The sequence below is a fragment of the Varanus komodoensis genome, unplaced genomic scaffold (genome assembly GCF_004798865.1).
Source record: "Varanus komodoensis strain SLA01 unplaced genomic scaffold, ASM479886v1 scaffold88, whole genome shotgun sequence".
Classification (NCBI taxonomy): domain Eukaryota; kingdom Metazoa; phylum Chordata; class Lepidosauria; order Squamata; family Varanidae; genus Varanus; species Varanus komodoensis.
In genome coordinates, this window is record NW_025336576.1 from 1,978,966 (window position 1) to 1,992,663 (window position 13,698).

Here is a 13,698-nt window from a genome sequence, read left to right on the forward strand (position 1 = left end):
TTGCTCAACAAAAGAAACTCAGAAGGGAAGTGGTCCTAGCCGACTCCCAGAGAATGCAGTTCCAGGCGGGGACTTTCTGACTACTGCCCCGGCCGTCAGCCTCTGCTTGCACCATCAGCAGGCCACGTAACGTGTAACTAGAACCAGGCCAGTGTGGTTCATGTAATGTGGGGCCTGGAGGGGCTGCTTGCAGGCTCAAGCTTGAGCCTGGGAGTAAAGGAAGCAGCTGTTCCTAGTGGGCAGAAGCATCTGTCCTCCCCAGCGGCCCTCACATGCCTCCCTCAGCTCTGACCCACCAGACCACGGGCACCTTAAGGGGGTGTTCACAGGTAAAGATGATCGGTGGAAAGTTGCGTCAGTGCCTTGCTCGGTCACCCAGCAGCCCTGGTGTGGCAGAAGCAACGCCTCCGTGGCAGGATGTCAAGGCAGGACTCCCCTGCATTCCGCTCATCAGGAAGCTCCAGACACATCACGAGATCAGTTGGGGTTCTTGTGCAGAGTTGGGCCCAGTGAAGCAGGCAAGCACAGCAGCTGGAAAGGTTTCCATATCCTGGATGTTTTGAATGCATGGCGTTGGCTGGTGCCATGATCAAGCGGTCGAGGCTGCCTGCACTTGCCAGGCGGCAAGCTTGGCTGTCGGTAGGAATAGTCCGTGCCAGGAGGCCTTTGCCCAGCTGGCAGAGCTGTCTTCTCCAGGAGAGCATGCGGTCTTCTCTCTGTGGAACGCTTAAGCGCAAACTCTCCCTTCTTGTGCATCACGGAGGAAGAATCTGCAGGATTCCGCTCTACTTTAGGAAATTCCTGGCTGCTCTGCATAGATCAGGGACTGTGGTTTAACAGAAACAAGACTGGAGAAGATCAGTAAACAAGTCAGCAACAAATTCTGGGTTGTTTGGTGTCTCCTTGAACCAACAAGATTTTATCTTAGATCATAGTCCTCGATTATACATCACAGGAGCCTGATAAAGAGAAATGGATTTCCGGCTTGTTTCTCCTTCTGGCCAGAGAGGCAAAGAGCAGAGGGGTCGTCTGCAACATGGCCAGCCCTTCATGCCGGGCACTTTCTACTTGTGCACATCGAGCTCACCGAGGGGGCGGTGTCGTGTGTGCGCACGGCCGTGCTGAGTGTCTGCCAGAGCCAGAAAGAGCCAATGATGCCTCCAGGGCCAGTCGGTGTGGCTCGTGTGATGAGGGGAAGAGCGCTGCTTGCGGGAGCAATCCTCCTGGCTCCCGGGGGAGGCGTCACATCCCACAGCAGGTCTCGCAGGCTCCAAGGAGGCAGCGTTCTCTTCTTGGAAGAGAAACAACACCATGGTTGATGTGAAAAAACTGCGAGAGCGGACGCAATCCCTGCCACCAGTTGCTGCGTGCCTGCTGCATCGGGGGCCGTAGGGCCTTGAGTGGGGGAGCGGTACGCACGTGGCAGGAGTGTGCGTTGCGCGCCACAAAAAGGGGAGCGGTGGCTCCCAGCGCGGGGAGAGGAGCTGAGCCGTTGCTGGAGCTTGATTTTCCGGATTGGCTGGGTGAGCACTGCACGCGTGCTGGCCCACCTGCTCCGGCTACAAGCCGGAGAGCCCGAGGTGGGCACTTGCCAAGCTGGGCGTGGAGGGCGGCCCTGGCAAACGCCCGGGCAGAGGCTTGGGTGGCTACGGGGGGCTGGAATGGATCGACCTGGGAGCAATGGAGAACGGCGTAGGGAGGGAAAGCTGAAGGCGCCACGCCTTAATTTGAAAAGCATGGGCTTGGACTGCCCTTGGTGTTTCCAGCTTTGCCCCCCATTCCAAAATGTGGCATGGAGCTGAAGCTGCCAGGCGTTCTTGAGTGATGCAGTCGTTCAGGACATTACATCTAGGGGAGCTGCTGAGACAGCTAGTGAGCTGGTATTCCCAGTCCACCCCTGTGAGACCCCCAAACTGGTCTGCACCCCTTGACCTTGGCCCTTTTTTTTCTTGGAGGGGTGGAGGAAACCACCCTGCCCAGGAACACATGCCTGGTTTTGGGTAGGCGAGACAAGACGATTCAGTGCAGGGGAGTCCACGTGCCCTTCCGATCCACTGCCGAAAAGCTTGCCATGGTCCCGCGTGCCGGCTTAGAGGCACAAGGAATCATTGCATCCTGCAAGGAGGGCGGGTGTCCTGCCTCTTCATCGAAGGCACTGCTGCGTGTGGAGAGCCTGGAATCACGGAAGAGTTGCAAGGGGCCTTGAAGGCCATTAGGTCCGACCCCTGACTGTTGCAGGACACCAGCCATGGAAGGAGCCATGCGGCCACCGGTCCTTGGATTCCAGTGGGCGGTTCCCTCATTTTTCAGGAGGCACCAGATTTCCAAGCAGATCCTGTTTAGACTCAAGCTGCAAGAATTCTCTTCGGCGCTTCAGCTCCCTTGCTCAAGGCTAACCATCGTCTTAGCACCATACAAGTCAATCCTTGCTGAATAATTAAATAGAGATCTTTCATAAGTATTGACTTAATTTGACAGCAAGTCCATACCAGCACAGGGTCTGCTTATGTAAACACAATCTCTTGTTCAGCTTAGTTAGCAGTTCAAAGGGACAGAGCATGCCTTCCATTACAATCAGGTGATTCATGCCTTTATCCTGGCCTTCTCTGCCCAGGTGATAAACACCTTTTGTCACAGGTGAGGGAGGCATGGGAGGGAAGGGGTGCGCGCACCTTCAGATGCACTTAGCCACAGTGGGCCAGGGGTGGGTTGCACGGCCAGCGGGGAAGCCAGCACAGAGCCACGACTTGGCCGGAGGCTTGGCACAGCCCACCTGGCCCGGAAGGCGCTGCTCCGGCGGCTGCGAGACACTTCAGTCGGTCTGTTCAGCTGCCACCTGCAGAGCAGCAAGCCCTTGTGCAGTTGGTGCAAATGCCATGGGAGGAGTGTGCTGGGAGGGGCCGGTTTGTGCACGCGGGTTGTTTAGTCGTGACTCGTTGGGACTTGGCAAGCAGGAGCCGACGAATCACCCGCCTCCCGCGGGTGGCCGCTTCCCTGTCAGCCCAGCCTGGGGCGCATGGCCGGGCCGCTCTCAGGCCAGCCCAACTGTCCCCCCTCCACCCCAGTTGCCCACTGCTTTGTGCCTGTGCGTCTGCTGCTTGTTTGTGCATTCGTTCCGGTTCCGGTCCTGTCCTGCACCTGTTCCCTCTTCCAAAGAGGCCGGGCTGGCTTAAATTTAATTCTAAATTTTAACTTTATTAAATTAAATTCATTTTATCCTCAGAGCAACCCTGTGAGGTAGCATCTGCTGGGAGCGGGTGGCTGGCCCACTTCACAAGCACAGGGAGTCCAGAACTGGATCTCCTGAGTTCTAGTCCAGTGGTCTGATGACGGCCGCACACAGTTCTTGCAACTCCCTCCACATTTGGCACTCTCCCGCCCTGCCCCTTGGTCCCAATGGTCCCGAGGTTAAGCGGCTCCTCACTTTGACTCCCCAGTGGTGCTTCCAAGCACTTAAATGCTGGCAAATCGACGCCGTGATCTCTGCTCTGCGCCATTCACTCATTGCCCTGCATCTTTCCATCCTTGCCCTTCTGTACCAGATTCGCTTCTCCACTCTCTTGCAAAGTCCAGCAGTCCTCCTGCTGTATCTGTGCTGTGCAGGCAAAGCCAGAGTCTCCTGCTCCTTTGGTACCAGCGCTGGCGCGGTTGTGCAAGATGAGGCACTGCGTATTCTTGCAAACTCTCCGAAACGGCCCCAGAGGAATGAGGGCCTGAGCAGTGCTCCCGGGCATCTTTGACCAAGGAGGGATGCTCCGAGGATCACAGCCCAGCCGAGCCCCCCACCTCTGCCCAGGATCAAAGTGCATCAGTGCGCTGAAGAGGAGCCACCAGAGGACTTGAGGAGCCCGAGCCCCGGGGCGGCACAGCCGGGGTCCGTTTGCACCTGTCTTCATTTATGCCCCTCCCAGAGGGCTCCAGGGAAGCACTTCGGTGCTGCTCCCTTGATGTACCCCCCTCCCATTTTCCAGAGGCCCAGCCAGGTCTCTCTTCAGTCTTGGTGGCTGGACAGGACCACCTGCTGCCTGCTGCTGGACCAGAATGTGGCCATGTGGCCTGACCTGCTCTGCCACCAGGCCTGCGGGTGCCCCCCCCCCCCCCGCGAGGCACTGAAGGCAGGCACCGGAGATGTTTGGGGACAGGTCCAGCCGGTGCTCACCCTGCCAGTTAAGCCCCAACCATGAATTCCCCATGCCTAATGGAAAGAGTGACATCTGGCTTCGGTATTACGAAAAGATTGCCAGCTGGCTTGTCAGGTCTTCTGAAAGAAATAGCACTTGGCTCAGAGAATGCTGCAAGGCGGGAGAAGGATCTGAGGGATGGCGGCAACAACCCTCCATCCGAACCGGCAGGGAACGTGCCAGTTGTCCCCAGGCCACTGGCGTGACTCGCCCTGGGACAGGGCGGGAGCAGAACTTGAGCGTGGGCCACCTGCCTGGCGAACAGTCAGAGGAAGAGGTCACATACAGTGAATGTTCTGGGCTGCACTGAGCCCAGAAGCTTCCACATTCCATCTGGAACATGGATTCGTTCATTGGTTCCATGAAACCTTTAGTTGGTGATGGCTTTAAACTAATAAATAAGGATTCATAATTCAGCCCACCTGCCTGTGGTCAAAACACCTCTGCTATGTCTCATGGCCCTTGGCGTTTATTCAGCCTAGCCTGAAGTGGGTGCTCAGTTTGTTTCAGCTTGAGACCTGCACATGGAGGATGAGTCAATCCATCTTTTATTCAGTCTTCCTTTTGATCTTTGGCCTTTGACTCTCCCTTGGGTTGTGCTCTCTCTTTGAATTGATGTCAGAGCCAAGGTATGCAAATTCTTTCACAATTTCAGTTTCTTCACTGTTGACAGTAAAGTTCTGTAATTCTTTTGTAATCATGAGTGTTGTTTCTTAATCTTCAGCTGCAGTCTTGCTTTTACACTTCTTTAACTTTTATTAGAAGCTGCTTCGGTTCATTGCTGCTTTCTGCCACCAATAGGGGTTTATTTGCATATCTTAAACTGATGTATCTTCCAGTCATTTTCATTCCTGCTTCCCCTGATCCTCCAGCCCTTTCTCTGCCTCCTGTCCTCAGAGTAGTTCCTTGTTGGGGATGCAGTGCTGAGGCACCCCCATTTCTTTCCGGACCGGCCATCGCTTCTTGCAATCCACACAGCACAGTTCCTTCTGTCCCTGTGTGAGGGTCACTGAAAGCCACATGCAGGATCCTGACCTGGTTTCTGCCCTGCTTGCTTTTGCTGCTCTCCCTGGCAATTGTGAGCATTTCTTCTGTCATCCATTTTCTTTCATCTTGCTACAGGAATTGTCTCTTGGCATTCTTCCCTAGCAATGTCTCTGGTCTCAGTCCACAGTTCTTCTAGCCCGCGGTCAATTAAGCTGCATAATGCAGACCCATTCCTCATGTGGATTTTAAATTCCACAGGAACGCGAGTGAAGTTGCGTTTTGGCACCATGCTTCCGCTGGCAGACTTTTCCAGGATCGCTCTGATGTTTGGGATTTCAAGTTCACGGTCCCTGCTGCCGTCTGCTCTGGTCTTGTTTGGGCATGGCCAGGGCGAGCAGGAGGGCTGGCGAGGAGTGGAGATCCCACATAAATGCCCGGCTCATCTTCCCCCCACGTTGCGCCCTCTGCTGTGGCACCCCCTTCCCCTCAAAGAGTGGCCCGAGCCCCCCAGCTCATTCTGTCCCCAGACACAGCAAGCACTTCGCATCCTAAAGCCTAGTGCAGTGACGGAGTGAGTAGAAGGCGGTCTTTTGTTTTAAGGAACCCCACCCTAGAACATCATCGGAGACGGAGTAAGAGGCGGCTTGCATCCCTCTCGGCTCTCTCCATAAGTCTGTTGTATCCCTTGGGGCCACTTCTCTTGTACTTACCCCTCCTAGAAGGGGAAGGGTTGGGGGGTTCAACAAGAAGGAGCTTCTCCCGTCCCCCTGAGGGAGTGGCCCAAGAGACCACCTCCCTTGGCTCGTCCATGCTGCGAGGGTGCAGCCGGCCATCCATACAGCTCCCCATTTCTTGCCCTCCCGACACCAAGTTTAAAGGATGCTGATGCTCCAGAGGGCATTGAAGGAGAGGCAGGGCCTGGAGAGGAAGCCTTGTGACAGGAAGAAGAGAGGGCTGGGACTGTTCAGCCTTGAGAAAAGGTGGCTGCGAGGGGACCTGAGGGCACTGTGCGTGTGCCCAGGAAGGAGACGCCCCACCGCCACTCATCCCAGAGAGCAGGCACAGAGCAAAGAACCCTCCCAGCCCAGGCGCTCTGGGATGCTCCTGTTTCTGGAGCGATGCCGTTGCGGGTCTCTGACGCTAAACCTGCCAGACGCAGATGCTCCCCTGGCTTGCCGAAGCTGAAACTCATCCCCTGGAAAGCTCGCTCACTCCACGTGGTGCCTGCTTGGGCAGGTAACGAAGCAAGAGAATCGATTGTTTTCCACTCGGCTTCACCAGCAGGAGAGGGTGCTGCACCAGGAGAAGCGGGAGGAAAACAGCTTTCTGTACTTAGCACCCTTCCTGCAGAAGGGGCCATGCATACTCCACAGCGCCACGGAGCAAGTCCCCCGTGGGGACAAGAGCGGGCCACTCGGGGGCTGGCTGCTTGCAGACCATGGCCACTCCATGGGGCAGGAAGGAGGGACCTCCTGGGGCAGGCGGGCTCAAGGCGGCCCTTGGTGCGGTTGGCAGGGCTTTCCCCTTCTGCACAAATCTGTCTCAGCTGGCAGGCACTTGTGTCGTCCGGGGTGCCCCTGCCCTTGCCAGCCTTCAGGACCCTCCACTGCCAGTGCGTTCAGTTCTGTGGCGTCACCCGATTCCTCTGTCCATTCCCTTGGATGCATCCCATCTTGTCTCAGCAGCCCCCATCTGCCTGCCAGCCCCTGGCGCTGGCGAGGTTACCCGCTGGAGGGGAGCTGCCTCATGCCAGGCACTGGCCTGCTTTGAGAGGGCTGGACCCTCCTGGGGCTCTTGGCCCAGGACACCTGGTGCACCAAGGGATGTGCCCCTCACCCCTCCTCCAAGAGCCCCCCTCCCAGGAAAAGACACCTCCGTTCTCAGCTCCTGGATCTCTGTGCCAGGCTGGGCCCAGGCCCTGCAGGGGCGCCTTCCGGGGGCTTGATATCGGGCTTGCTTCCTCAAGAGCGTCTTATTATGTTAGCACTTTGAATTCCACTGTGAGTTCTACTCCACCACTACTTTGCCAATTCGGGTGATGAAACGGCACGCTCCAAATCCTAGCCGTTGCTGAATTCCTAGAATTCCTCAGTATGAAGACCTATTTCTGAATACTTGGAGGGTGCGAGGGATCTGCGTGAGGAGTTAAAATCTCAGCTCCCCGCCCCCACGCGGATTCTGGCCTGCCACCCCAGCGCTGGCACTAATTCACTCTGACGCGAGTCATGCTGTCTCTGGCTTTTGAGGCAGCCTCGGCTTGTGCATTTCTTAAAGGCAGAGGAATTTGTACAAAATGCAGATGCAGTTTGCATAAGTTCTGTAGCAAATCATGGCCAGCTTTCATGCCAGCGGTGGCCATAGTTGCATAAATCTCCCTGCCTTAAAACAGAATAAATTGTGGCCTGCTTTAAATGTGGAAGCTGCAAAGTAAAACAACAATAACCACAGATCATGCGGCTTGGTGCCCTTCCAGCTCTCCAGTCTGTAAGGATCTACATTCGCAGCTCTTCCTGCCTGGTGGCCTATGTTGTTCACAGCACATGTTTATCTTGCCCATGGCTGTTCTGGACATTGGAATATTGGCCCGACTTCTGTGAAATGGGCACATCCCCTGTTAGGTATCCTTAGGAAAGGAATTGCAAATATAACAGCCAGAACTGTTCTCTTCTTACATTAATTTGAGCAACAGGGTGAAGCTCAGCGCTGACGAGGGGCAGCCTTCGACTCCTGCAATCACAGCCAAGTTTGTTCCTCCATTTAATTTGATCAGAAATACTTGGAAGCAGCTCATGCCCATTTTCTCAAAACACAACACAATTTCCACTCTTTCTTTTTGGTCTGTTCTGATGGCTTTAGGCAACCAGCATTGGATAATTGATCTCTGGCTGCAGAACAGTGGCATTTAATTAATAAGGGAGCAAAATAACATATGAAAGGCCTCGGAGATAGACCTCTTTTCAGATAAATAAGGACTTGTCTATACTCAGAAATGCACATTTGTGGGCAGTTTCTGGCCTGGATAAAAGCAGTCTCTGAAGTTTGAATTGCCAAGCACAGCTTAGTTCTGCCTCTTTGGTTCTGATGTGCAAAGGTGGGGGTTTCTCTTTCCACGAGTGGAAAACTGGCTTACCAACCAGTTGAACGAGGGGGTTGCATGGAAAATGCCACTAGAGGGATGCCTCCAACCCAGTCCACATTCAGGGCTCCTCTCCTCACTTTCATACCAGTCCAGGAATCATGCGTGCTTTACTGAGTCTTGCAAGTTGCTGCCTTCCTGCCCAGAATCATGCAGCCCTTCTCGCCCACACTGGTTTTGTAATGAGTTCTCATCTTTCTAGGTGTGGGGAGTCCACTGAATTCCTCGGAGATGTGGGGCAGCCCTCCCGTCTCTCTGGGCAGAGAGGCTCTCACCTCCATCCAGCCACCTGCACTCCTCATGCCGGAAACATGTTGGGACATGCGCCAAACGCAGAGATTTTCTGGTTGAGGTGTAGAATATCAGTGCCCCATGGACACAGGAGGAACCCCCATCTCTGATACACCGTTTGCTGTTTGCTTACTAAACAGAATCTCTCACCAGGGCAGGAGGCCTGGAGAGAAGTAAATCGGAGCCATAAAGAACGAAACCTTGGGGGGTTCCGAGGCCTCGCAGTGGAGCCACCGTGAGCTTGTGCTCTCCTGCAGCAGCTGCTCCACCTCTCGGGCTGCCCGTGCACTGGAGAACTGCCTCCCGTGCTGCGGAGCTCCAAGCTGCAGGTTCATCGTCCGCCTGGGGACGCGGGGACTACAAGTTGGCTTCCCCGGTGCTGGTGATCAGCTTTGGAGTGGCCGCATGTGCATCACCAAGAACGTCGTGCAGCGCTGGAAAGGGGCAAGAGAGAGATGTAGTTGTGCATACATTTACATGCATTGCCGCGATTTGCATCCTTCCATCCCCCTCCACGTCACGATCTCTGAAGCGTCGCCTCTGCAACACGCAGACGCTTTCCCTGGCATGGGCGGAATTGACTCAGGGAGCCTGATGGCGGCTTGCGTCCCACACCCACCTTCCGGTTGTGGTGGGGAACTGAAGCTGGAGGAGGGGGCGCGGGGCCAACCTTGTGTCTCTGGGAAGGTCACAAGCAGGACCCCCATGTTCCCCAGCAACTGGACTCTGTGGGTGCCCTCCCTTGGGCACTGGTGGTGCCATGCAGCTCTCCAGAACAGTCCTTCCTGTCTCTCCGTCTCTGGACATTTTCTCCCTCTCCCTCTCAACTTCCGCTCTCTTTGTTCTCTCCTGCAACCAGGTCCAGACTGGCGGATTTCCACACGAACTGCCAGCCCTCCTTCCGGTCCCCAACAGGCTGCCCCAGGGATAATTACCAGGCGTGCCTGGGCTCCTACGCAGGCCTGATCGGTGAGTGCGGGTTGTGCGGGCCCCTCCACGCAGGGCAGGACTGGTCTCCCGCAGGGGGCGGTGCTGCGCCGGGGCAAGTCTTGGAGGAGGGGCCCAGGGCTTGGGGCAGGCCTGCCCTGTGCAGGAACCCCAAGCGGACTGGAGCAGCGGCAGCCTCCCCAAAGCAGGGAAGGGGTCTGGTTGCCCGGGCATGGGGCCGCCCTTCCCAGGTGGATGTGCCATTGCCGGCTGCAGCATGAGCCGAGGAAGCCCCCGAGTCACTGGAAGGGTTCTCGGGAGGAGGGGGCCTCTTGGAGGCCCCCCTGGCCTGCTGGGGCAACCGGGGCACTGCCACACTCCTGCAGGGTGGCCCATCCAGACGTGGGAGGAGGGTAGCAGGCAGGGCTGCAGCCCCCCATGTGCCGCCCACGCCCAGCTCTGCTGTCCCTCCTGGCCAGGGTTCGACGTGATGCCCAACTACGTGGACTCGAGTGCCAGCAGCCTTACCGTGTCTCCGTCGTGCTCCTGCCGAGGGAGCGGCAACATGGAGGAGGAGTGTGCGAAGTTCCTGAGGGGCTTCACGGAAAACCCGTGTCTCCGTAAGGCGCCACACGATCCCAGGGCACCCCGTGCTGCGTGGCTCCAAAGCAGGCGCAAGGCCCAACCCATGCTCACTTCCTTAGACCGGGGGGGGGGGGGGGGGGGAGGCAGAGAGGGAGAGAGAGCGAGTGCGCAAAAGCCAGCCTGTCTGCAAGGAAGTGCAAGACAGAATGAGGTTGCGCATTTGCATATGTGATTGCTAATCCACCCCACTGCAGCTGCAGGCAGGCATGTAGAGGGGCTTCTGAGGGTCTGGGGCGGGGCGGGGAGGGACCGCCTGAGCCGCGCACGGCTGCACTGCAGTTCCTCCTGTCCAACAATAAAAACACTAGCAGTTGTTGCTAACGTTACTGCTATTGTTAGTATCATTACAACTCACAGGGTACCTATTAGCATCCTATACGATGGACGGATGGCAGGCAGGCAGCGATTGCTGAGTTGCACAAGGACAAGGAAAAGCCAGTGTCTGAATCAGTGCTGCAATCCCCAAACCCGAGAGCTTCGTGACCTGCTCGTCCCAGTGCTATGCAGCATGACTGCACCAGCCGAAGCCGGCAGGGGCCTCCACCGAGACTCCCTTGGCTTCCCGGTTGGGGTGCGTGGCCAGGAAGAGCGGTGGGATCTGCCAGGGCCCTGCTCTGGAGCAGCCGGTGGTGGAACCAACCGTGGGGATGGCAGCGACCTCATGGGCTGGTCTCTCATTCTTGTTTGCTTAGTAACTCTGCCTTGTCTCTCTCCTCCCTCCCTGTGACCAGGAAATGCTATTCAGGCCTTTGGCAACGGCACAGACATCAATTTCTCCCCCAGGCCACCCGCTTTGCCGCCCATCACTGCGCCTCCTAAGACGGAGAAGAGTCCTCCTCTGCCCTATGACTTCAATGACACCAACTCTGTCCTGGACACGAGTGCGAGCCCCACTTGCACCTCCGTGCAGGTAGGGCCATTGCCAAGGCGCCCCAGCCAGGATTCCCCTCACCGTCCAGGCGCACAGAGAGGCACTGGGTTGCTTGTTCAAGGAGCCGTGGGCTGCACCAGCCCGAGCCAGGCCCCTCGGCTGGATGCGGGGAGCTGGCGGAGTTCTAGACGCGTGATCAATCGGTCAGCCTGTGTGCATTAGAAAAGAATGCTGTAATTGGATGGCTGGATGGATGGATGGATGGGCATGCAGATAGCCGGAGTATCTGGAGAACGGGTCGTGTGAAACTAACCACATCTCTTTTTTGTTTGGTATTGTTTGTTTATTCATTCGTTTGTTCACGTGGTAGAAATATTATTTATTAGCTTTGTTGAAAAGAGGGATGCTGTAGACATAGTGTATTTTGATTTCACCAAGCCTTTCAACAAGCTCGCTAATGATCTCCTTTCTGACAGATTGGTTAAACGAGGACTAGATGATGTCGCAGTTAAGTGGATTGGTAGCTGTTGATGAGACGCATTTAAAGAGGGGCACCTGCTGGCTCCATGTCAGTCTGGAAGCTCTGTCTACAGCCAGGAGTCATTCAATACTTCTTTAAATAATTTTGATGAAGGAGTAGAGGGGATTCTCATCAGATTTGCTGAGGATCCCAAACTGGGAGGATATTCTGAAGACAGACATTCAGGTTGATTTGGCATAGCTGGAGAACTGGGCCTAAGCTAACGAAATAAAACTCAGCTGAGATAAGTGCATACATCATTCTTCATTTTGGTAGGACAAAAATGCAGGCAAGACACTTGCCCTGGCAGCAGGACATCTGAAAAGGATCTAGCGGTTTCCACAGAGGACAATTCACAGTGCCACATGGGGGTTAAAAAAGCCACCCCACGCTGGGCCGCAGCAGACACGCCTTCCTATTACGAGCTGTGATGCAAACGCTTTAGTTTGCTTTGGCCCCACTGACATGGCACAGCATCCAGTCACATAGTGTTGTTGTTAGTTGTAAACTCGCGTCCAACCCATCGCGACCTCATGGACAACATTCCTCCAGGCCTTCTTGTCCTCTACCATCCCCTGGAATCCACCTAAGCTCACACCGACTGCCTCAGTGACTCCATCCAGCCACCTCATTCCCTTCTGTCCCCTCCTTCTTTTGCCCTCAATTGTTCCCAGCATTAGACTCTTCTCCAGGGAGTCCTTCCTCTCATTAGGTGGCCAAAGTATTTGAGTTTCATCTTCACTATCTGGCCTTCTAAAGAGCAGTCAGGGTTGATCTCCTCTAAGACTGACTGGTTTGATCGCCTTGCAGTCCTAGGGACTCGCAGGAGTCTCCTCCAGCACCACAATTCAAAGGCCTCAATTCTTTGGCGCGCAGCCTTCCTTATAGTCCAGCTTTCACAGCCATACATTGCAACTGGGAAAACCATAGCCTTGACTATACACTGATGTCTCTGCTTTTAGTATGCTTTCTAGGTTTGCCATAGCTTTCCTCCCAAGCAGCAAGCATCTTTTAATTTCTTGGCTGCAGTCCCCGTCTGCAGTGATCTTGGAGCCCAGGAAAATAAAATCTGTCACTACCTCTATTTCTTCCCCATCTATTTGCCAGGAAGTGATAGGACCAGATGCCATGATCTTAGTTTTCTTGATATTGAGTTTCAAGCCAACTTTTGCGCTCTCCTCTTTCACCCGTATCAAGAGGCTCTTTAGTTCCTCTTCACTTTCTGCCATTAGAGTGGTATCATTTGCACAGTGCTTTTTTTGTAAGAAAAAGGGTGCCGGAACTCATGAAATTATTTACCTTTCCCACATAGTCAATCACTGTACACACACCCACACACGTCAGTTGTGTAACGAAACATAACAGTCACAGCCTGCAGTAAGCACTCAGCGTGTGACCACACGCCAATCACAAGCCGAGCAGCGCCATCACAACCAGTGCGGACGAAGTACACATGCATCAGATTCGACGCACAAGCAGCCTGCACGCACCGTTTTATTGATTTTGCCGCTGACCTGCTACACTTGACAGGGCAATTCAAATCCACATGGACCAAACATTTCTTAAACTTATTTTTAAAACTTGGAAAATCTGTCAAAAAAAGGTGCCAGAACTCCGTTCCAGTGCGTTCTATGACAAAAAAAGCACTGCATCTGCATGTCTGAGGTGGTTGATATTTCTCCTGGCAATCTTAATTCCAACTTGTGATTCATCTAGCCCTGCCTTTCTCATGATGTGCTCTGCATATAAGTTAAATAGGCAGGGCGACAGTACACAGCCTTGCCGAACTCCTTTCTTAATTTTAAACCAATCAGTGGTTCCGTGCCCAGTTCTCACTGTTGCTTCTTGACTCGCATACAGGTTTCTCAAGAGACAAATAAGATGGTCTGGTACTCCCATCTCTTTAAGAACTTTGATCTCTAGTTCCTCTGCCCCTTTGAAATCCTGCCTGTACTTCTGGTAGTTCTCGGTCCACATACTGCTGGAGCCTAGCTTGTAGGATTTTGAGCATCACTTTGCTAGCATGTGAAATGAGTGCAATGGTGTGGTAGTTTGAACATTCTTTGGCATTGCCCTTCTTTGGGATTGGAATGAAAACTGACCTTTTCCAATCCTGTGGCCACTGTTGAGTTTTCCAAAT

General features: G+C 54.7%; 1 protein-coding gene across 1 annotated transcript in view; it reads left to right on the forward strand.

Annotated features, from left to right (window-relative positions):
- The window catches only part of GFRA2 (GDNF family receptor alpha 2), a 34,566-nt gene that overhangs the window by 13,469 nt on the left and 7,399 nt on the right, over positions 1-13,698 (forward strand). The window contains exons 5-7 of the mRNA XM_044417493.1: positions 9,455-9,564; positions 10,002-10,142; positions 10,899-11,077. Coding sequence (XP_044273428.1) covers positions 9,455-9,564; positions 10,002-10,142; positions 10,899-11,077 — 430 coding nt within the window. The remainder of the gene's footprint in view (positions 1-9,454; positions 9,565-10,001; positions 10,143-10,898; positions 11,078-13,698) is intronic.